General features: G+C 46.2%; 1 protein-coding gene across 1 annotated transcript; it reads left to right on the top strand.

Moving 5' to 3' along the window:
- Nucleotides 1-249: 249 nt before the first annotated feature.
- LOC141994424 (LITAF domain-containing protein-like) lies at nt 250-22,334 on the top strand. Its single transcript, XM_074964646.1, has 5 exons — nt 250-323; nt 17,083-17,171; nt 19,633-19,692; nt 21,220-21,379; nt 22,208-22,334. Exons 2-5 carry the CDS (start codon nt 17,096-17,098, stop codon nt 22,314-22,316), a joined length of 405 nt encoding a protein of 134 aa, XP_074820747.1. The 5' UTR covers nt 250-323; nt 17,083-17,095; the 3' UTR covers nt 22,317-22,334.
- Nucleotides 22,335-24,297: the final 1,963 nt, after the last annotated feature.

Genomic DNA, 24,297 nt, shown 5'->3' with positions numbered 1-24,297 from the left:
GACCTGTAAAAATTATCCAGGGAGCAACCCCAGAGCAAACTTGTAGCACTACATTCTTTCAAAGGATACTTACAGAAGCATATGTGTTAGTAGCAGGTTGGAGCCCTGGGCTAATTTGGGTAATTAAGTGTTAGCTGCCAACATTCCCTCCCTGCAACTTCACAGAGATGAGTTATTCTTCGCTTCCTAGGCTCCATGGTGGCTGTGTCACTAGTCAGCTGTGTGCTGCTTCCCTTCCCAGAGACAGCTGCATTTCAAAAAGGTGAATGAAGTGATCGCCTGTGAAGGAGTTTGCTGTCCCAATCTGCCAGCGTTACCTAAAGGTAAGAAGTTCTGTATGGAATGGGTGTGCTATTTAGGAAACCCAGAAAAGCAGCTGGGATGGGTAAACAGGACAGAAAGCCTGCAGGATGCAACAACTGCTGACTGTTTATGATTCGGTGATCTCCCTATTATGGCTCCTTCTCAGCCTGTGAGCTCTCTCTCATCATACTAACTACCTACTGCTAAGATCTGAAAATAAAGGGATATTTTAACTCCAGTGGATCAGGTAAGGGGAAATGTCAAAACTTTCTGATCTCATGACAATGGGGCAGCAAAGAGATGGGAAAAGGCCATAAGCCAATGCATATGCAAAGTGAACCATGCTCAGGCAAGTACAGTGTAGACTTTTGTTTCACTAGCAAGGGAATGGCTAGTCACAACCATCTGTGAAAATGCCACATATATGTATGAATGCTGTGTGAGACATTACCTACAGCTTTGTCACTTTCAAAGCACAAGACAAATTTAATTATGGGCTTTATTTATATAGCTGCATAAATGTATCTGCTTTTTCCTGTAACTAATCCCTGGAGTTGCTGTCTAGTAATAAAGCTTAAGTAGAACACTCACAAATAGAACTGGGGGGATTTGGGGGGGGGGCGCAAATAGTTTATTTGCCAAAAATGCCGCTTTGGTCAACGCAAAACGATTCATAAATCTGCTCAATAGCTTCTGCCAAAAACATAGGGGGCTAGATTCACAAACCAGCCAGCAGCGATGGCGTCACCCACCATATCATTTATCCAGTGGTTAGGACTCTCCCTAGGGATGCGGGAGAGCTAGGTTTGAATTCCCAATCTGCACTGGGGATTGAACACTGAGATCACCCCTCTCTAGGTGAGTGCCCTAACCGATAGGGTAAGGGTTAACCTGAAGCAGGGTTCTCCGTCACTCCCTCTAGCTGTTCCGCTGTGTATAACTAATTAAAGAGTCCTTTGGGGATGGGGGGAGACAAAAGCAAGCAAACACCTGAATGACTCTATAGCCAGGTGATTCAGGCACTCATTCACCCACCTACGCACCTCAAGTTCAAGGCCCTGCTCCAGAGAGGGGCTTCAAACCTGGATCTCCCCCATTCCTGAAAAGCAGCCTGGCCAGTGGGCTAAAAATGATAAATTGGGCTCCTCCCCCTGTTTTGTGAATCTAGCCCTTGACAGAAAACAAAACATTTTGGGTCCAACATGTTTCATTCAACCCCAAACAGACTTGTTTTGATTCTTCTGAATTTTGGGGGCATTTTCAGATTTGGTTTGAACTGACTAGATTTCCCCTCCCCCTTCCTGTGCAACTGTCAGTGACCCCCACCCACCCCCCAATAAATAAAAAAGACATGCCCAGCCCTCCTCGCAGATGAAAGAGCACAAATATTAAGGTGGTGATGAAAGGACAGGAGCCACTGTGTAAGGCTGGCTGACTCATGCTGCTATGGGGGTGTGGGGGGACTCAGCTATCTGAGATGAGGAGGAACGCTCAGCCTGTACTTGGCATTTCCTACCTTTCCTCGGTTTGTTAAAACCTTAAGATCAGGTCAAAAGCCTCAGGCTATGTCCTCGTTCATCCACTTGATCTTAGCCATGAGACCGAGGTAGGTTTGATGCATTGCACCAGGTTGCTGCTATGGCTCATTTGAACCATTCAGGGTTGTGGGACAGAGCCAGTCACATAAGCTTGGAAATGTGTTATCTGGAGTCAGCTGAACATCTGTGTGACATGGCGGTGCCAGTGCAACACAGCAAAATTCCCCCCAGCCTTCAGTCAAATTCCACTCAGCTAAAGACATGCTTTCATAGACATAGAGGTGCTTTGGTACCAGGGTTAGTCTGATGGTTAAGGTTAACATATGGCCTAATCCTACTAGGAACAGAACCTACTGCAGCACCCCCTGCGAGGTGTCCAGCACCTCACAGGATCAGGCCTTATTTTGTGAGCTTCCCTGGGCAGAAGCTAGTCAAAAAAATTGTTTGCTTTTTTGTTTTGTTTTACAGTTTATTCAAAGGTTTTTTGATTGTTAAAATTGTATGTATGTGTGTGTATGTATTGATTGACTGGGTCTGCCACTGGTCTAAAACAGTGGTTCTCAACCAGGGGTATGTGTACCCCTGGGGGTACGCAGAAGTCTTCCAGAGGTTACATCAGCAGATCAGCTCATCTAGATATTTACCTAGTTTTACAACAGGCTACATAAAAAGCACTAGGAAAGTCAGTACAAATTAAAATTTCATGCAGACAATGACTTGTTTATGCTGCTCTATATATTATACACTGAAATGTAAGTACACTATTTATATTCCAACTGGTTTTATAATTATATAGTAAAAACAAGAAAGTAAGCAATTTTTCAATAATATTGTGCTGTGACACTTTTGTATTTTTATGGCTGATTTTGTAGGCAAGTAGCTTTTAAGTGAGGTGAAACTTGGGGGTACACAAGACAAATTAGACTCCTGAAAGGGGCACAGTAATCTGGAAAGGTTGAGAGCCACTTGTCTAAAAAAAACCCTGAAATCTTCCCACCCTCAAAATTATAAACAAACTAACTAATTCAAGTTTGCTATGAAAAATTCATCAGAAACTTGAAATTCAGGAAATTTTCACCAACTCTCTCTCTCACACACACACCCACCCACCCCTAAATATCCTGGAGGCTCTTCCATCCTACCAAGTTACTCTGGTTTCAACACTTACATTTTAAGATTTTTTCCAAATAAGCATCTAATGTGCATAACCAGCCCTCTGGATTTCTCAACAAAGAAAGTAGCCCGATTACTTCAGAATGCTTGTCCACTTGTATTAATGAAATCCCGTTGCAAAAACGGATAGGCATTAATTGCTGAAGTAAAACTGGTTATAAAGTTACTTCTCCAGCACCTATCTGAACAGGATATTTGCCAGTTGAATTTTATTCAAATAAGTCCTTTTACATTGTAAGAAAGTTGGAGCACAACAAAGCGAGTAAGAATGGTGTGGAGACTCTTTCAGAGAAGAAACTAAGGGAAAAATACAGGAATTGCCAGAAAATGCTAGACATTAATTCATAGAATCACAGAACCAGAGGGTTAGAGGGGACCACCAGGGTCATCTAGTCCAACCTGCTGCCATGATACAGGATTTGTTGTGTCTAAACCAGCCAAGGCAGATAGCGATCCAGCCTCTTTTTGAAAACCTCTAGTGAAGGAGTTTGCATGACTTCCCTACACAGTTTGTTCCATTGTCCTTCTGTTCTTACAGTTTGGGAGTTTTTCCTGAGATTTAATCTAAATCTGCTATGCTGTAGTTTGAACCCATTGCCTCTTGTCCTGCCCTCTGTCGCAAGAGAGAACAATTTTTCTCCATCTTTTTTATGTATTTGAAGACTGCTATCATGTTCCCCCTTAATCTCCTCTTTTCCAAACTAAACATACCCAGTTCCTTCAGCCTTTGGTTATGGCTGGCATTTCATCCCTTTGATCATCTTTCTAACTCACCTCTGGATCCTTTCCAGTTTCTCTACATCTTTTCCTATACATTTTCCTATACAAAATTGGACACAGCTCTCCAGCTGAGGCCTAACCAGCACTAAGTAGAACGGGAGTATCTCCTCCTGTAATTTGCATGCTAGGCCTCTGTTAATGCAACCCAAAACTGCATTTGCTTTTTTTGCAACAGCATCACATTGGTGATTCATGTTGAGGTTGTGGTCCACCACAACTCCCAGGTCCTTCTCAGCAGTGTTGCTGCCAGGCCAGTTACCAACCCATTCTGTATTTGTGCATTTGCTTTTTCTTCCCTAAGTGTAGCACCTTACATGTGCCTTAGCTGAATTTCATTTTGGTGTCTAAAGCCCAGTTCTCCAATTTATCAAGATCCCTCTGAATTTTAGCTCTATCCTCCAAAGTGTTGACAACCCATCCCCCAGCTTTGTGTCATCAGCAAATTTGATCAGTCTGCTTTTTATTGCTATATCCAGGTCATTAATAAAAATGTTAAACAACACTGGACCCAGAACAGATCCCTGTGGAACCACACTTGAGACCTCCTTCCAATCTGACATCATTCCAGTAATAGTTACTTGTTGTTTTGCAGTTGTTTAGCCAATTATGTATCCAGTCCACTTAATGGCGGTTCTACTGAGCCCACATTTCTCCAACTTACTTATGAGAATACCATGTAAGACTATATCAAAAGACTTGCTAAAGTCCAGGTCTATGATGTCCACCACATTTCCCCCATCCACCAAGTGAGTTACCCTGTCAAAGAAGGAAATCAAAATGGCTTGGCATGACTTATTCTTAGTAAATCCATGCTGGCTGCTAGTGATTACCTCTTCATCCCCCAAATATTTGCAAATGGAATGTTTTATACATTGCTGTAGTAGCTTCAGGTATCGAGGTCAGGCTGACTGGTCTGTAGTTCCCCAGCTCCTCTTTTCCCCTCTTTTTAAAGATGGGCACGATGTTAGCCCTTCTGGGACCTCTCCTGTCATCCATAATAAATTCTTTGATAAAAGAAAAGATCTGTTATTACAGAATCCTAGAAAATGAAGAGCCTTAATTTTCAGGAAGCAGGAAGATATCCTAGGGCAAGGGGGACCTCTTGGTCACTAGTCTGAATGGCAAGCAGTACCTACATGTGAAATGGTCTCATCTGGTAGTCTTATGTCAGAGGATAGGCATCCATAGCATAAACATGGATGGTCCCCAGTAGCTCATGGATTGGCAATATCAGGATGAGAGAGGTGAATAGCTGTGTTTAGCACTGGTGTCTAATTAATGCCAAGATCAGATGGTGGTCAGTTTTTAAGATTGTTTCTTAATGTTTAAGAAAAGAATAAGTGGAACTTGCTTGGGTCTCTCTGCCTCTCCTCCTGAACCCAGATTCTTTCTGTCTTCAGGCCAGATTCACTGAAGCTGTAGTGCATAGAGGTATAAATTATGCCTCTTTATTCACTATACAGGCCCTCTACACCCCAGCAGGATGAGGCCCAGAGAGAACAGACAGTGGTACCCCCAAGTTGAGCTAGTCACAGATTTTTCAGATGAAACTTAATTTCATCAGAAAATGCTGATTTGCTCAAGCAAAAATGTTTCACTGAATTGAGTACAGATGTAACAAAAGGTTGGTTGAAACTCAGGCAGGTTTCCATTCCCTGGTCCCCAGCTCTGTGGCTTAGAGCCTGGCAGCCAAGGTAATTGAGGAGAGTCTATAACAAAGCTCTCATGAAGACAGCAGGTGAGAACTGGGTCATACGAATTGATAGGCTAGTGCTACTGTAATGAAATGACAGCACCTCCCTCGCTTCTCAGAAATGGTGATGGGGACTATCCCAAGAGTTGCTGTGTGGTTTTTAAACCACTGAGAAGGGATTTTAACCCTTAATTTCCCTTCGCTGACGTTGCAAACATGAAAAAACCCCCACCTGATTGAAAATGAAGGGGGGCCTTTGCTGCATTAGCAAACGGTGGAGCCGAGGTATCCCAGCTGAGGCAGCAGCACAGAGACTTCAGGGCTGCACTGGCTGCTGGTATGTGTATGGGGATGGGAAGTTTGGCCTTCATTTTAAGGAATTGTTTTATATTGTGTAGCCCCGGTGCCAGGTGATGGCCTGGGAACAGAACAGCGAAGTGCTTTCCCCCCAGCTCAGTAGGTCCAGCATTGGCAAAGGAAATGCCTGCTTCTCTTGCACTGCCGCCCCCAAGGGTCTCAGTGCTGTCCTGCCATCACTACCACCCCGAGGGCTTTTAGTCTCCACCGGAGCCTTGCGAATGGAATGCACAGAAGGGATAATTCAGCCTCTGTCTGTGTGGTCTCACGTCCATGGGAGCAGAAAGGCTGCTCAGGAGGAGACAGCAGTGACTGTAAGAGCCGTCACTTCCCATTGATCAGGGAGGGCTAGAGCGTGTCAGTGCAGCTCGGGCTGAGGGTGGTGCTGGCCACACAAAGGGCATGACCAGGCTACCTGGGGAGGAAATGCTGATTGAACTCATCCCTCAGGATGCTCCTACTGGAGGTTGCTAGGATTCTCCTGCTGTAGCCTAAAGCTGCTTCTCCTCCCCTGGAGGATCTTGAAGGTATCTCTGCTCTCCCCATGGCTCCTCCCTGCTGGGGCACGGCCTGGCAGAGAGGCACGATTTACATCTCGCTGCACTCTCATGTCAGTGAAAGAGGGGGACCGCGGCTGGACTGAGCAGAGGCAGAAAGAACCAATCTCACTCAGCTCTTCAGTATGAAGAAACAACCTGAAGACTAAGCGGCCTTGTCTTGGCATCAGCCAGAGCCAGGCACTCAGCACGGCACAGCCAGTCATGGATTTACCTTTTTAAAAGGCAGGTTTTAAAAGCCCACGTGGAATGAAGACTGCGACGGCCTGCACCACATTCACCAGGACACTTTCCTGTGCTGCTCCAGCGGCTCAAAGCAGCTGGAAACTTGGCTCAAGTTGCCACTTGTGGGCTCCCCCAGCACAAGGAAAACCTCAGATGGCACAGAGCTGTCGTAATAGTTCTTATTCCAACTCATCCTGGCCTCACCGTGTCAGAAGAGGCCAGGTTGGGTCATCCCTATGCCTGGCTAATCTTTAGATACTGTAAAAGCCCCATTGGGACTGTGAGCAGCCAGTGCCAGACAAAAAATCTTCAACTTGCTTGTAATTAAAACTGGTATAGGCTCAGGATCAGGAGAACATTAATGTGGCTTTAAGCCACCTTCGCTCTGCCCTAGTGTTGCCAACTTTCTAATTGCACAAAACCGTACACCCTTGCCCCGCCTCCTGTCCGTCCCCCCTCCGAGGCCCTGCTCCTACTCACTCCATCCCCCCACCCTCACTCACTTTCACCGGGCTAGAGCAGAGGGTCAGGTGCCGGGGAGAGGGGTATGGGCTCTGGGCTGGGGGTTGGGGCCATAAATGAAGGGTTCAGGGTGCAGGAGAGGGCTCCAGAGTGTGTGTGGGGGGGCTCCAGGGATGAGGGGTTTGGGGTGAAGAAGGGGGTTCCAGGCTGAGGTATGAGGGGGTGCGGGCTCTGGCTGGGGGTGCGGGCTCTGGGGTGCAGAAGGGGGCTCAGGGCTGGGGCAGGAGGTTGGGGTGTTGTGGGGGTGCAGGAGGGGACTCTGGGCTGGGGTAGGGGGTTGGAGTGTGGGAGGGGGTTAGGGGTGCAGGGTCCCAGTGGTACTTACTATGGCTCCCAGGAAGTGGCTGCCAGGTCCTTGCAGCCCCTAAGCGCATGGGCAGGCAGGAAGGCTGTGCACGCTACCCTCAGGGCCTCAAGTGCCACCCCTGCAGCTCCCATTGGTTGTGGTTCCCGGCCAATGGGAGCTGTGGAGCCGGCAATAGGGGCGGGGGCAACGTGCGGAGCGTCCCTGGGCACCCATGAGCCATGGGGTCGCCAGGACCTGACAGCCACTTCATTCAGCCTTGCAGAGCTAGGGCAGGCAGGGAGGCTGCTTTAGCCCCAGGTCCCCGCTGCCCTACTGACCGGACATTTAACGGCCCGGCCAGCTGTGCTGACTGGAGCCGCCAGGGTCTCTGTTTGACCAGGCATTCCAGTCGAAAACTGGACACCTGGAAACCCTATCTGCCCCCTCCACCCCAGTCTTGTGCTGACAGGAGAACCTAGTCTTCTCTTTTTAGAATGACAATTGGGGAGGGGGGTCTGTCCCGCTTCATATCTAGGGCCCAGTTCTGCAAACCCTTAGAATAAGTCCTTGAATGGGACTCCTTGCATGGGTAAAGTTACTTCCATGAATGCATGTTTGCAGGATCAGGCTCCCTAGTTCACATATAGAAGTACGGCAGTTGCGTGCACAAGCCTGATAACCAGGCAATCAATCAGTCAGGTGGGCGCACAATCCTGGTAATTGCACATTTGAAAAAAAACTGTGGGTTTTTGCCAATATTTAAAATGTTATGGAGGCGGCAGAGATGACCTGTGCCTGCTGATAGTGGCAGGGCAGAGTGAGGGCAGCTGGCTTCAGCAGTGTTACTGAGCATGCTCAGTCCATGTGAGCATGCTTAGTACAAGCAAAGCGGCAAATCTGCCGGGGCACATGACCCTGCATGCACCTCCCATGAATCACCTCCGGGAGGAGGTAACCATCTCTCCAAAAGCAAAAAAGGATTTTGAGCTCACGTGAGACAAAATTCACCACCACTTGAATCTTCAGTGCATGTTCCCTCCCGTTACTCTGGTCAGGGTGTCGCACAAATTTTTAATGGTCCAGTCCAACCTCGCATTGAAGCCAATGGGACTCGTTGATGTGGATCATCCAGTACAGGGTGAGGGAAAGCACCAATGGAACCCCCTGGTGGCATGGCAGGAGCTCAACAGCTCCTGGATAGACTGTGTCCAGATGAAGGCATGTTGGGCCCAGTCCTGCTCCCAGATCAATAGGAAAATTTCTCCATTGACTGCAATGGGAGAATAATGGATTCCTTTGTTGGCAAAGCAGCTGCTGGTCAGCACTGAGTGCTTGAACCAGTAACCTTATTATCGGCCAGTGTTGCAATGGTTTGTTGCTAAAATAATGTTAGATGCTAACATGGACAACTTTATTGAATTATCAGCCTGGTCCCATTTCCCTGCACCGTTCAGACAGGGAAGCTGCTGGCCAGCCACTTGAGATGGGTTTGAATATAAGGGCTGCTTCAGGATTGGCCTTCATTTTGAAGTTAGGATTCAGGAAGTAGAAATGGAGTATTTCTGTGCTTTTTCCAGTAGGATCCTGTATGTGAAGCGTGACTGCCCTGAGCTCATCCACAGAGTCTCAAAAGGTAGTTAGACACTGAAATATCGTAGAGGGTCTGGGTCTAGGATTCTACTCACATCATGTTTAAGTTACTTTTAAAGTCCCACTGCTGCCCTGCTGGCTGCCGTGACCCTGGTTGACTTGTTTGGTTTTTTTAATTCCCTATTTGTTGCTCACTTTCCTCTTTGTCTGCCCTCAGTGCAGGGACCATCCCTTCCTCAATGTCTGGAAAGCCGCCAGCACATGGCAGATGCTACCATAAAACACACACAAACAGCCAGTTATCGACAGAGTTACTGACCTGGGGCTAGTAAACATGTTCCACCTCTCACTCAACAGCTAGGAGGTCTGTGCTGCTTCAGTACAAACCAACAGATGCACCCAACGTTCCTTGGGCCACAAAGGTTCCCGCATGGTGGCAGTATGGTGGGGCATTCTTTAAAGCCTGCAGAATTACAAGGTATCTGATCAGTGAGCTGTAGCTCACGAAAGCTTATGCTCAAATAAATTGGTTAGTCTCTAAGGTGCCACAAGTACTCCTTTTCTTTTTGCGAATACAGACTAACACGGCTGTTACTCTGAAAGGTATCTGATGTATGCAACCGGGAGTGATAAAAGCTAGAGGAGGGACAGTGAGTTCGCAGTGGCAGGAGAGCAAGGACCAACTACCAGGAGTTGGTAGTGTTCACCCCCCACCCCCCACCCCCAGCAGGGTGGTGTTCTCGGGACAGAGCTGCAAGAAGGCTTCTTTGGATTTCTGCATGTGTGTGTGAGTGACACCGAGTCCAGGCTGTGATTTCGGTGTGAGAGCTGCTACACTCAAACACGCTCCGCGAGCTCAGCCTTCCAAGATACCAGGGTCGCTGCACTCGTTCTCCCTCAAACAGCTGCACCAGGTTTTCTCCACGTTCTCCTATTAGCTCGTTTACAGCCTGATCCAGCTCTCACGGAAGTCAATGGGAAAACTCACAGGGCTCAGGGAGAGAGTTGGATCAGGGCTCCCCAAGGCTCCCTCTGTCGCTCTGTCTGGCCCACTCTGCTATAGCCTGATTCTCCCCCCCTTTACCTGGTGACATAACACAGCCCCAGGACTACAGACAAGCTGGGATAGGGATGAAAGAGAACTACCCCTTGTCAGTAAGTTCGTTCACACACACTCTCACACACACATTCTTTTTTATAGGTGTTGATTTTTATTTTTCCCAGTAGGTGTTCCACCTTGGCTCTGCCCCAAGGCCCCGCCCCTTCCTCCAAAGCCCCACCCTTGCTCTGCCTCTTTCTGTCCCTGCTCTGCCCCCTCCCAAATCCCACCCGCTGTTCCCACGCTTCTCTCAGCCCCCTCCCCCAAGGGCCCCCCAGCCCGCCACTGACTCCTCTCTGCCCTTCCCCAGCACCTCCCACTAGCTGCCAAACAGCTGATCGGCAGCCAGCCCTAGGGTCCCACCCAACAGCTGGGTGCTGATCATCCCCTGCTTTTTTCCATGGGTGCTTGAACCCCAAAGCACCCACCAAGTCAGCGCCTATGCTCTCTCTCAAGCCCCTGCTGTAGTCTATACTTCCTCCTCCACATACATGCACAGAGTTGGGTTTTTGCTAACAGGAAGCAATTCCCACAAACACACATGATTACCATGATTCCTGGGAGCAGTCCCCACTGAGCTCCTCTGGAAATCCTCCCCAAAGCCTGTCATCTTACACCAAGAAGAAGCCCAAACAGTTAAAGATAAGAAAGTAGTCTGCACATTTTAACTCTCTCAGTCCCAAAGCAATGTTACCAGAAATACGCATCAGCAGCTCCAGGTATGTTAATCTACCTCTTCGGAAAAGCAGCAACAAAACGAAAATAAAACTGAGGCAGAAGAAACATTATCCGGACATCAGTAAATACAGTTGGAATTTATTGCATCTCCCCCTCCTCTTTCCAAGTACCAGTTGACATGGGGAACACATTACCGAGAGCAGATGGCTCTTTAATCTAGCAGTTAAAACATAATGAGATCCCATGGCTGGAAGCTGAAGTTAGATAAATTCAGAGTGGATATATGACCAAATTTCTAACAATGAGGGTAATGAGCCATCGGAACAATTCACCAGTAGTTGGAATCGCTAAAGACTGAAAATGGGGATCATGGCGCTTACATGCCTGTGTGTGGGGAAACTGACACAGCTCCTACATAAAAAGAAAAGGAGGACTTGTGACACCTGAGAGACTAACAAATTTATTTGAGCATAAGCTTTCGTGAGCTACAGCTCAATAGCAGCTCCTGTTTGTGCGCCTGGACAACAGCTATTTAACACTCAGGCAGACCAGGGCAAAAAGCGGGCAGTGAGGGTTTGGCCGGGAGTTTGCTGACGCAGCAGCTCCTTGCACCAGATGGCCTGGAAAGAGTTCCCCAGAAGATAAAAGCTGCTCCCTGGCACAATGGAGAAAGAATGAACCATTCCCCACAATCTGCTCTCCCTTCCAGGCGCTTGGGGGCTTGTAATTCACACCTCCCCTGTGCCAAGATTTCTGAAGCAGCCTCTCGGGACTTGTGCCTCAGGGTCATTTTGTTTTTAGATCTTGTAGAAGGAAGTTTGAAGATCATTTTTCCAAGTGAAAATAGCAAATTGGGAAAACTTCCAAGTCCCTTAAGAATTGTGCTGCCAAGACAATCTGCTCCCAGGTAGAAGAGATGAGCGTTTGCTCTGGGGGCTCCGGGAGGACAGATTCTGTGAAGGGAATAGCTTGCAGAACCCAAGGCCAGCTCTAGGTTTTTTGCCGCCCCCAGCAAAAAAAAATTTGTGCCCCCACCCCCTTTTTTTTGGCTTTTACACGTTTGCACTTCGCAATGTTTTTTGTTTTGTTTTGTTTTTTTGACTGTTTAAAATAAAAAAAATGAAAACAGAGAATTTGTAGTTAGTAAAATAAAACAAATTTCCTACTAGTGTACTCATTTAATTTTAACAAAATCACAATTACAAACAATTTGGTTTCAACTATACACTGTCATGAAAAATGTTAGTGTCTTCCGGTGCGCCCAGTTTCTGATGAATTAAAAGAATTTATATGAACTGAATTTTTCTGGGTTTTGTACTTGCGTAGTCTTTTAATAATTCAGTGAAATCTAAATTTTTTGCAATGGTTCTTTCAATTGCAATGAATGCGAGTCCTGACAAACGATTTTGAGACATGGTGGACCTCAAATGATTTTTTAGTAATTTTAGTTTTGAGAAACTGCGCTCACCAGAAGCCGCTGATACTGGTAATGTTAAAAGACTGCGTAATGCTATAGCAGTGTTTGGAGTGAGGTGCTTGGGGCTGTACATCCCGCCCGTGGGCCCCCAGCCCAATCTCAGACCCGGCCCCAACCCTGCAGAGGGGACAGTAACCAACAGAGCGGCTAGGGTGGGGAGGGAGCGGACCAGGGGCGCCCGCCCAGCGCCAAATTGCCTGGGGCAGCTGGTTCCTTACTGGCCGCGGGTCCGGCCCTGATCCTGGGCTCTGCTCGGCTCGGTTCCGGCTCCTCCGCTGCTTGCAAAACGTGCAGCAGGGGTGGGGTGGGGGGGAGGAGCCGCATCACCCCGCTCCCCCAGCGGCGGGGGGCCAGGGCAGGGACCACCCCCGGGCCAGGACCCCCGCGCTGAGCCGACCACACCGCCCCACACAGGGGCTCATTGGTTGACTGAGCAGGGCCGGGGGGAAAAAAAGGATGGCCGGAATGCCGCCCCTGGAAATGTGCCACCCCACACACGCCCTTGGTTTGCTGGCGCCTGGAGCCGGTCCTGGCAGAACCCCAGAGGAGCCACATCTGGGCACTGCCAACAAACCGAGGTCCAAATCCTGACACTTGTCCCATATGGGGGGCTCCCCGCCCTTGCACACAGTTCTGTGGACTCCAAATGGGTTCTTGGCAGGGGGTTGCCAGAATTGGACCCAAATTGGCAGAGATTTTGCTAGAGCAGCTACACCCATGAGATTTCCATCCTCTCTCCCAAGCCTCATCAACACCCTAGCCCCAGAGCCCCCACAGACCACGGTGGTTTTTTGGGAGGCAGCCCACAGGATTCCTCTCCACTTCTGCTCTCTTTAGGGGGCTGCCATATGGCACTTCCACTTTTACTTTCTCCTGAGGAGGGCACCAGTTCAGTCTGCTGCTCATCCTAATCCAGTGCTGACCCCACACCTTCCTCCCCACTGATTAGCAGGGAGTTGGGCAGTTCCCCTGAGGCAGGTGGAGCTGGTGAAAAGGCCACATTTTGACCTCCTATAAGTGATGCTTAGCCTTGTCTGGGGTTTGGATTCTGACAGAGCACGCAGGACTGAGCCTAGCCGTGCGAAGGCATTGCAGCAGGTGAGCCCTATAGGTATGGCACCATATTACATAGGTACAGAAATAAGTGGGGTTGTTTAACTAGACAGAGCCTGGAGGCTGCCTGTCTGCACAAGACTCCTGCTAACACTTTTTAACTCCCAAAGCAATGCCACAAAGCTGACCAGGGAATATCTCCCTCCCCCCCGCACCATTATCCCACCCCAGTTGGGCCCAATCACGTCCCTTATAAATAGAGCTGGTCAGGAATTTTTCAACAAAGTGCTTTTTTGTTGAAAAATCAAGATCTCTCAAAACCAAATTTTTTTGTGAGGAAGAGTCAGCTCTGACAAATTCCTCAAGTGGAAAAATTTTGAAAAAGGGTTTGAAGTGATCAAAATGTCTTGTTGTGACATTTTTCAAGAAAAAAAAAGTTGGTTTCCTGTAACTGTTTCCCCCCCACCCCCGCCAATTTTAGCTAATTATAGCAGTGGTCTCAACTAAGGGTATGCAGGTCTTTCGGGGGCACATCTAGTTTTACAGCAGGCTGCATACAAAGCATTAGTGAAGTTAGTGCAAACTAAAATTTCAGAGAGACAATGACTTGTTTATACACCTCTATATACTACACAGTGAAAAATAAGTACAATATTTATATTCCAGTTGATTTATTTTATAATTATATGGTAAAAATGAGAAAGTGAGCAATTTTTCAGTAACAGTGAGCATGACACTTTTGTATTTTTATGTCTGATTTTGTAAGCAAGTAATTTTTAAGTGAGGTGAAACTTGGGGTACACAAGACAAATCAGACTTCTGAAAGGGATAAAATAGTCTGGAAAGGTTGAGAGCCACTGAATTATAGCACAACTATTAAATAATGATCAAAATCAACATAAAACATTTTAACTGACCTGAACCAAAAATTGTGTCAGATGAGGAATATTTTCAAAATTTTGATTTTTCAGCCCATTCAGGATGGGAAAAAATTCCAAAATCTAAAAAAATTGTTTATGGAATGGAAAGCCATTTTCCACCTATCTCTGCTTATAAGCCAGGGCCCAGCTGTCCTTCCAGTTCTCCTGGCTCATTTCTTCTCAGATGGCTCCTCACAACATAGCCAGACAGTTGCACCAACTATTGTTAACCGCTATCCAACAGCATGACAGCAATGACACACTGCAAGCGGCATCAATTCATGGCCACTATTGCACTTGGGCAGCTGAAATTGTCTAGCCTTCAGCTTTTGTACCTGATGGCTCTAGTGGATTGAGTATCGGATTGGAATCCAAGGGAACCTGAGTTTTTGGCTTGGCTCTTCCACTGACTCACAGGATAAGTCACTTACCTGCTCTCTGCCTCAGTTTCCACATGCACATAATTGGGACAATTATACCTGCCTACCTGACAGGGTGGGGTGAGGATTAGTCAGTATTTGTTTGCATAGAAACCTGAACACACAGTGCTCTCACTATATACTAAGCATTGTGATTAGTTATTACTACGCCCTCTGTGTGATCATCGCCCATAAAATTGGGCTGAGCACAATAGGAGTGTCACACCTTGAGATTATGCACCAATGGGCATTCATTGCAGCCATACAGGAAAAGAGGTGACTGTAACTCTTAGGAAAACCTTTCTTGAACACAAAGTAGCAATAGGTAGTCTCTAGCCATAACCATCCAGTCTGGAATGCACCTCAACAATCATGGGTGAAGCGTGTTGGCTAATGATGTCCACACATGCTACAGGCAGAGATACTAACATCTAATTTCCTAAGTGCAGGTAAATTCCAGGCTGACTTTTGTCCCCTCCTAACACCCCACCCCTGATTGTGGCACTTTCCTTCAGCATAAGCTCTTGGGGGCAGCTCCTGCTTCCATTTAAATCAATGGCAAGACTCCCAGACCAGATAGTGCCACACTTGCTGTAGTTAAAGTCTCCGTTTTATTGCAAATGGCATACACTTAGGCTCCTGAGCTCCATACACATCAAAGGTGTCTTGGGTAGGCCAAGTCATTGGGGCAACCTATTACTAGATCCATTGCACACCCAGGAGGGTTCTTGCTATTGCTGACCTAGCTTTGTTGTTTTGGCAAGAAAGGATAGTCTAGTCTAGTTATTAAAGCATTGAGCTGGGGCCCTGGAGAACTAGGGTCAGTTCATCTCTGCCACAGACTCCCCATGTGACCCTTGGCAAGTCACTTAATCACAGTATCATCAGCTTCCGATTTGTGTACAGGGATAGTAGTATTTCCCTACCTGACAGGGATGTTAAAGTAAAAGAGTTATCTGAGAGCTGCTCAGACTATGACAATAGGGGCCAGATCCATAAATAGATTTTTGTGTGTGCTGAAGAAAACTACTTTTTTCCAACAGCAAATTTCAAAAGCCTGCAAGAAGTGCTCATCACTTGGTCCAATGGAAAACATTACATTGATTAATGTAATAATGCAGCATGTTGGGTGTAACTGCTCACTGCAAAAAAGAACTGAAAACGTGCACAGAGATAGGGGACTGTTCTAAAGCCAGAAGAGTCTATTATGATCACCTCTGAGTCCGACCTCCTGCACAGAACTGGCCAGGGATTTCACCCAGTGATTGCTGCTGTCAACCCAACAATGTGTGGTTTGACTACAGCATCCTTAAAACAAAACAAGACAGACATCCAACCATGAGTTAAAGAATCCAAGTGATGGAGAATTAACCACATCCCTTGGTAATTTGTTCCAGTGAATAATTACACTCACAGTTAAAAATGTGCACCTTAAATTAACCCTCTTGAAAGGGCTGATAGTTCAACACAACATTTGCTGAGAAGGGAAACTTTTTGTTCCGGTGACACATTAGATTTTCTTCTAGGTTTTGACAAGCAACAGCTCAGTGGATTTTTGAAAGTAACACACTATGGGGAGGTTTTATTTTAGTTATCACAAAAAATATCAGTTATTTTTCTCTCACTTTCATCCTGTCATCAAAATGACATTAGAAGTGATTTCAGAGAGAATTCTCTCGCTTATCAAATGAGCAGCTCTGACGACACAGCTTTGCTCCATGAAGTTTCCTATAACGACTCTATAACTAACACTTGCTGTAATCCATTTGGATTCTAAAGAAACCCAATATTGAACAGGAACACAGTGTATTTCTTTCTTAGAATTTAGAAGTTGGAATGTACATACTTGGTCATGACTCGTTTGATGAATCAGGCTCAGTTTCATTACAGAGTTAATGAAAACAAACAGTTCTTTATTATAAATTATAATAATGATGAGATTTGCCCCTCCTAGAATGCTTTACAAACATTCACTGATTAGTTCTGACAACATCCCTCTGAGGTATTGTTCTTATTTTACAGATGGGGAAACAGAGGCAGAGAGATTAGGTGGCTGGGCCCATGCTACAGGGTTATTAGTGTCAGTATGGGAATTAGGACTCAGGCATTCCTAGCACCCAGTCCTGTGCTCTGAACGTACAACCTCGCCTGTTTTGTCACTACATAATTTTCAGGGAATTTTGGAGCTTAAGAGTGTATTGTCTCCATCATCATCAAATATAATGGGAGTTTAGTAGAGTTTCTCATATAAAGAAGCTATCATCTTAAGGACACTAGTTTTTATCTTAATGCAGGTTCAAAGAGCCAGGACTGTGAATTCTGGGAGCAGGCTTACCATGGAAAGTCCTTAACTGAGCACTGTGGGCTGACTGTTACTTGTGGTTGAATTTTGCTTTGTGCTACCATTTCTAGGCAAACTGGAGAGATGCCTTGCGAGAAGAGAGAGATAATGATTCCTATGACCGTGCTTGAAATGAACCCAGTGCCCTGTGCACCAAAAGGTAGGTGGGCTTGGTTGTGCAAGTTTCAGAAAGTGTTCTTGATGGCTAATGCTGTAAGTGCTAATGGACGGCTCCCAATGTAGAATGAACCTAGCTCACAAAAGGCCTAATTCTGGGATGTCCTGGGTGTTAGGAGGTGCCCAGGCCCATTATATCAAATCCAGTGTCTTCTCTGGATTGTAACATGATGTGCCACTCGACTGAGCTTTTCTCGACATCTCCTGCTGCCCAGAGTTCCCTGTCTTAGATTAGCAGTTTTGCTGCTGGATTTTATACCTGGGAATAATACACCCTCAGTGCTGCCTCAGAGAGAAAGCATTCACCCTTGAAGTGCTGGCTTTTCAATGCAATGGTTGTCAGGAGAGGTCAGTAGCAAAGGAAATGAGGATTAACTGGAGACCCCCCCAGGGGCTTCAGTACTGTGTCCTGGTGTGGCATCTTCCCAACAAACTGGGCACCTATCATAAGAACATAGACGTATGGGATGTTCTGTATCCCATAGGCCTTTGCACATTGGAGCATAATACATAGGGTCCTGAGTTGGGGCAGGAGCAGAGAAGGCTGGAAGGCCACAAAACAATTGGCCAGACAGGGACGTTAATAACAGACATTACTGTGCAGCAAGCTAGTGCACTGTAGATTCACACCCTGTCTTCCTGCACAGTAAGATCCTGTGCAGGCAAGCCCTAAGTCTCCTGCTCAGCTGTCGGTGTACGTAGAGGGAGTGGTGAGGGAGATGGATAGATCAGGTTTGGTTTTATTCAGAAGACAGTTTACTGAAGCTCCCTTCTACTTTTCTGTCCCCTCCGTAGCTGGAGTGTGCTTCATGCTTTCCTCCAGCACATTGTGCTTACCAACGAAGCCAAAAACCCTTTAGATCACATCCTTATTCTCCTGGGCTAGTCACTGTTATGGTGCGATCGGCATAGGCACAGCTCACTACAGAACTGATAGCCCCTGTAAGTTCTTCCCCACAGCTCAATGCCATTCCGCCAATCAGCGACTTGAACTCCCCTCCCACACGAGGATATGGAGGATTCTGGCAGTAGGTTCAGAGACATTTCCTAGCATCATTCCTATCATCAAAGCATGGGCTGTCGAGTGGCTGATTCAGCGCCGGGTGGCCACAGGACGGGTGCAGGACACTTACAGGAAAATTGAATCACTACCTTAGACTAGTCGGGCTTTGCCCCAAATTCTATGCTGCAGCTGCTTTATGCCACCCCATAAACAGAGAGTGGCCCTAGAGCTGGCATATCTGGCTTCAGTAGGATAATCTCAGTGTGGAGGAATCTTCCGGTGGCATAGAACAAACACGGTGGCTCCTGTCCCAACCACTGGGGAGCAGCCAAGCACACAGCTGGCCCAGGACCAGGGAAATGTGAAGGTAAGCTTTGAACACCTTTGCATTCCCCATCCTGAACTGTGCTGTCTGCTTCTCAGCCGCAGCCCAGGCGTGGCCATGTGTCCTTGTGCTAGATGGTGTTTGCAAACACTGTGCTCTTTCTACCCCTCCTTCCCTCCCTCTCCCCAGTACTGCTGTTTGGTATTGTGGCAGGCTAGTTCCTGGAAGGCTAATGCTTGTTGGCCAGAGTAGGATCTTGCTCCTTGAGCAGGACCAGTGCAGTCAATGGGCCGGCTAGGAATCAGAGAGCCACAAGGTATAGACAGACTATGCCTGTGGACCTACATACCTTACCTGGGGGAAGTGTTGGAAACAAGAAGTAACACCGGGACAGTAGCCATCCCTTGTTGTACTAGTCGTAGGAAGGCTGGCCAGTATTTGGTCCAAAAAATCATCAGTTAAACTGGGCCAGCAAACCTACAGACGGAGAGTCCAACTGCTTTGTGCTCTTGTATGGTTTTGAATGCTAGGTCTGCTGAGGCCGAGTTCTCCTCAAACAGGCCATGATCTGATCATGACCTATAAGTACTTACCTGCAGGAGAGATTTCTAATCGTAGGCGGCTCTTTAATGCAGCAGAAAAAGGCACAACAAGGTCCAATGGTTGAAAGCTGAAGCAAGCCAAATTCCGACTAGGAATGAGACACACACTTTTGAAGCAGGACAGGTGATTAACCCCTGGAACAACTTAGCTCGGGGTATGGTGGGTTTTTCATCACTTGAAGTCTTTAAATCACGACTGGATGCCTTTCTAAAAGCTAGGCTATAGCTCAAACAGAAGCGATAGTGAAATCACTGGGGGAGGTTCTCTGGCTTATGCTTTGCTGCCAGAGTTCAGACTAGATACAATGGTCCCTTCTGGCCTTACAATCTATTCATCAAACCGGCCCCGGGTGGCTTCACTCAGGGTGTAACTGGTTCCATATCTTGCATTACATTCTAGCCATGATAGGACTCTTGTGAGCCACAGAAGGGCCACACCTCTCCAAGCAGCTACTGTTCAAGATTCCTCTTAAACACCCATTTGTATGGTTTTATTCAATTTTTCTTATTACAGAGGATGGTTGTTGCCCTTCTGCCCCGCCGTGTTCATGCCACGAATCAGCAAACCCTGCTGGTAAGTACCGGGAATGCTTGTTCCTGAAGGTGCCCAGAGCTCCGACATACAAACCCAAGCCTTCAGAACAAGTACTGTAGATTTTACAATGGGAGAGGGGGACTTTGATCCAGATGGGTCTAGGAGGATACGAACTCGTCTCCTAAAAGTTACGGGGAAACCCTACATGACTCTGTCCCTGTCACTCCTTTTGCACACGAGCCAGTCTCCTGAGCAAACCCCACTCTCCTCAGGCAGACAGTTATGGTCACGCCCCTACTAGAAAGGAATCTGAGATGCTGCCAGTGCACTGACTTCCAACCCTTCTCAAATGTGGTTGCCATTGGCCTCTCATTAGGGAAATCAGGTGAATCAATTAACAACTCTAATAAGACTGTAGTAATATTCAGTGTCCCTGTAGGTCATTCTAGGACATTGCCTTAATTAAAGAGAACATGGACAGTAATATAAGGAAAGATTTTATTTTAAAATCCAGGATGTAAACCCTCATGCTTCAAAGCACAAGGCAATCACCCATTGTTACGTGGAAGGAAGAAACACTTTCTTTGGGGAATTTATTCCATGAACATCCACAGTAGGTCACCTTGCACCCTTCCCAGTTTGACATTTAGCACTGCCCAGTACGAGATCGCTTACTGGACTAGATTGATCACCCATCTGATTTCAAAGAGTATGGCTTAAAGCAGCCAATATTTGTAAAGTCTAAACCACTCATGTTAGAAACATACCATGTGACCCACTCCCATACCAACTGAGTAACTTCTAGATGTAGATTTCTAGTGCAAATACTTCTGATTACCAATCCAGCGTGCTTTTCATTAATATTCTGCAGCAATTTCAGACAATCCCCTTTGCAGACATAGTTGCCAGCAAATTTCTTCACTAGAATATTTACAGAAAAACACAAACAGGGACAGACACAGGCCAAAGGAATTCATCTGGAAATTTGAATTCATATTCGGAAACATTTTTTCCACTATTATGCCAGCCCAACTAGAAAGACACTTATCAAGTCAAGCCTAAGTTTGCAATGCTGCTTCAATACACAAGAAAGCATAGGGGGCAGCGGCATAGCTATTCAGAACTTGGTGGTTTCATTGCAAAGTGCAATGATTATTTTGTTTCCATTATGACAGGTTTCAGAGTAACAGCCGTGTTAGTCTGTATTCGCAAAAAGAAAAGGAGTACTTGTGGCACCTTAGAGACTAACCAATTTATTTGAGCATAAGCTTTCATGAGCTACAGGTACAAGTACGCCTTTTCTTTTTGTTTCCATTCACATGGATCCACACCTCTCCATGTGTCACTCTGAGCAAGAAGATGCCAAGCAAACTTCCGTTGGTTTGGAGTCAACCAAGGTTAAACTTTTGAGTTTAACAGATTTTGAATAAAACAGGCAGATGAGGTTGGTCTTATTCATATGCAACTATAGAAATGAATGGGGGGAAGTGGCAAGGGAAGACATCAGTGAAGCATAATGGTGTGGTTCTGATTCTCATTTTACTTCTCATTTCTTCCTCGAAACAGCCTGTGTAGTCTCTCAGCCTCCAATCATTGTAGCAGGAATCTTTACAAGCAAGCCAGCAGGAACAATATGTCCATGCTGTCGCCAACCCATTACCACAAAGGTTGTCTACAGAATGGGTAGACTGGCTTTCCTCCTAAGCGCTGCCATGTGTTGTATTGGGTGAGCACTGAGTTTATTTTGGAGATTCTTTATAGCACAATTGTTTAATAGGTTATTTCCACCCCCAATATATAGTTATAGCAGGAGCTAAGCCGCTAATGGCTGCATAGCTAAGTCCCTCTCTTCCTAGATTGGTACGGACTCCCCGGTGACCAAACAGTGTCAGTGCAGTCCCATATACACTGTATGATCTTAAGGATGTACTCAGTGTGGTTGTGTGGGATGCAAGTCATAGCTGAATTTAAATTATGTCATTACCTCCTCATTAGTCAGACAAACAAACAGAATTCATACAGCCCTGTCCACCTTCCTGCCAACATTTCTGAACCACATAATATCTCAGCATGTTCTCATGCAGCTCCCAGAATAGTGGGTAATCTCTCCAAGCTTGCTTGAGGTCACATGATAACTCCTGTAGGCATTTAAGCAAGGGCCATGTAACTTCTACCGCAACGGTAAACACTGCACCCACTTTAAGCCTCTTTCATGTTGAGCTGTTCCCATTATCACAGGCCAGACCAGCCTGCATCATGCCAACTAGATTATTTCCTGGTGGAATGCTTCTAAACCACATTCTCCCGGGTGTGTTCCTCAAACTGCAGAGAGAATATTCTCTCTGCAAAGTGTTTTACATCCATACCTCTGGAACAAAAATGCTTTTTGTACTGATTGAAGAGCCAGAATAGAAGTGCACGATGAAGTTGTCAAAACTGAAACGCTCATGCTGAAAGTAGAGAGTGACCTGAAGTCATCAGCAAGATGAGAAATAAGCCCTAACATGTTGGTTAACACCTTTATGTACATTTCTTATATTCCATTCTGCTCTAGGTGCAATATAGGATGCTGCTTCATCCCTTTCTTCATAAAAAGGTTCAAGGACGTAGACCATTATTGCCCACGCTGCCACTTTCATATCTACAGATACAATAGGCTATAGAAAGCCAAACCAAGCCACAGAGACTTTCAAGGCCAATTCACTTTGTTTTGCTATTGATGTAAGAACTCATAGATGAAGCTCTTTCTGTGAAATATGCAAAGGTAGGCCCCAATCCTGCAACGAAGTCCTCAGATATCTCAGCATCAGAACATTAAATTGTTGCACTGAGTTTTGAAAACACCTTTAGAAATAGTTTCATATCAATGTGCCGCACAAGTGTTATTTCTTCTTTTGGATATTGTTGCCTTAAGCTGTGATCTGACCGGTGCATAATTGTTTTGGTGCTATTGTACCTATTTTTAAATCCCCAGATGGAACATGAGTGGAATGTAACTTCTCCCATCCTCTCTCGTGCTTCTAAACCCTCAACTTATTAGAAAGTTTAGAAATACACATTTTAGATCAGAGTTTAATCTCTGACCCATCAAGACCTATTTGCCTCTGCTTTGTTAGGCTTAAAGCTTGGGTCAACCTAGCGACATCACTCACGGCTGTGAAAAACTTCCCATGCTGCGTGACGTAATTAAGTTTACCCACTGTATATGCAGCTAGGTCCAAAGAAGAGGTGGATTAACTAGTCAACAGAAAACCGCCTTCCACTGCTGCAGGAAATGTCTACACTACAGCAGCTCAGCTGCAGCACCGTAGCCACTGTAGTGGAGACAGTCTTGTTCTAAGCTCTTTGGGGCAAGAAATGTCTTGTTTGTACAACACCCAGCACTAGGATGCCCCAGTCTGGGCTGGGGATTCTGGGTTGTACTGTACTGTAACTGTGTATTATTCACTTGGGCAATTATGAATTATGAAACTGAGGTTTCAGACCATATTATTTATGGGGCAGAAATAAACCTTCTATTTGTTTAACAATTCCCTTTTCTTTCTTGGTTCTGTGATCTACATTGTGTCCTGGGCAGACCGAAACTCCATCTGCCACCTCGTTTATACTACAGCATCACCCCAAAACCAGTAACACCAAACCACTGGGGGGGGGGAGAGGGGGAGCGGAAATCACATGTATAGGTAACAAACAGACAAAAAGTATTAACCGTCCCTTTAGACACTTCCTCTCAACACCTTACGCTTCCCATTCCAAGCCACCTCCCAACGAAGATTGACCCCCCCCAACCCCCGCCCCTGGTATCTATTTATTATGCCTCCTTTGCTCACTAGAGGTTTGTAACATAAAGAAAGGGCCAGTTTACCATCCCACCATGCTCCCAATTCAATGTAGTGAAGAAATGTTAAAGGCAGCAGATTTAAAGCCAATACAAAGGAAATATACCACATACTCAGAACTGAGCTTGAGCCTGTGTCCCCTTTCCACACAACAGTTCCTTCAAGGCCCCTGAATTTAACCTTAGTGTATTGATGACACTGATGATTGTCAGTGATTGCTGAAAGCTATCCGTGGTGTCATAGCTATCACATTGCCTGGTTTTTCCTTGTGTGTAATTAACCTTGTATCAGATTTGTTTCAGACTATAGTTATATTAACATTTACCCTGCAGCCCCCATCAATGCTTTGTAAATTCAAACACTGAGGATGCTTATGGTACAACTACTTGCACTAACTGCATAAAGGGACCACGCAGCCTCTGCTATCCAGCAGAAGCAGCAAATCTTTATTCTTATCCAAAGAGGTAAACTTTGAGGAGATTTTATTTTTCAGACCTTTAACATTAAACTGTTTCTATGCTACTGTAACAGGGTCAGCTGCCTCTGAAGTGCCCCCTTGTGGCCTGGCGTGGCTCTGTGGCCCCCTGCCTCATCTTTCTCTTCACTCAGGCCCATCAGTAACTCCACAAAGGCTTGCATCTAATAGCAATGCCCCCCGATAACGTCTGGTTTATTAACATAAAATAACTCAAAATACAGTCTCCTCTGCCCCAGTCTCACAGTGGGCACAGCCCCTCCTCCCTCTGTCTTCAAGTTCCCAAGGTGAGCACAGCTTTTCAGTGCTTCCCAGGCTCTGTGCAGTCTC

This window comes from Natator depressus, chromosome 10 (genome assembly GCF_965152275.1).
Source record: "Natator depressus isolate rNatDep1 chromosome 10, rNatDep2.hap1, whole genome shotgun sequence".
In the NCBI taxonomy this organism is placed as follows: Eukaryota; Metazoa; Chordata; order Testudines; family Cheloniidae; genus Natator; species Natator depressus.
Note: the sequence above shows the minus strand (reverse complement) of the source record. Positions and strands in the feature narration are given on the sequence as shown.

Excerpts from the sequence above, each read along its gene's own strand:
- LOC141994424 (XM_074964646.1), top strand. The coding sequence starts at position 17,096 with ATGCCTTGCGAGAAGAGAGAGATAATGATTCCTATGACCGTGCTTGAA. Across the intron at positions 17,172-19,632 it reads AGTGCCCTGTGCACCAAAAG|AGGATGGTTGTTGCCCTTCT; the intron begins GTAGGTGGGCTT and ends TTCTTATTACAG. Across the intron at positions 19,693-21,219 it reads CGAATCAGCAAACCCTGCTG|CCTGTGTAGTCTCTCAGCCT; the intron begins GTAAGTACCGGG and ends TCCTCGAAACAG.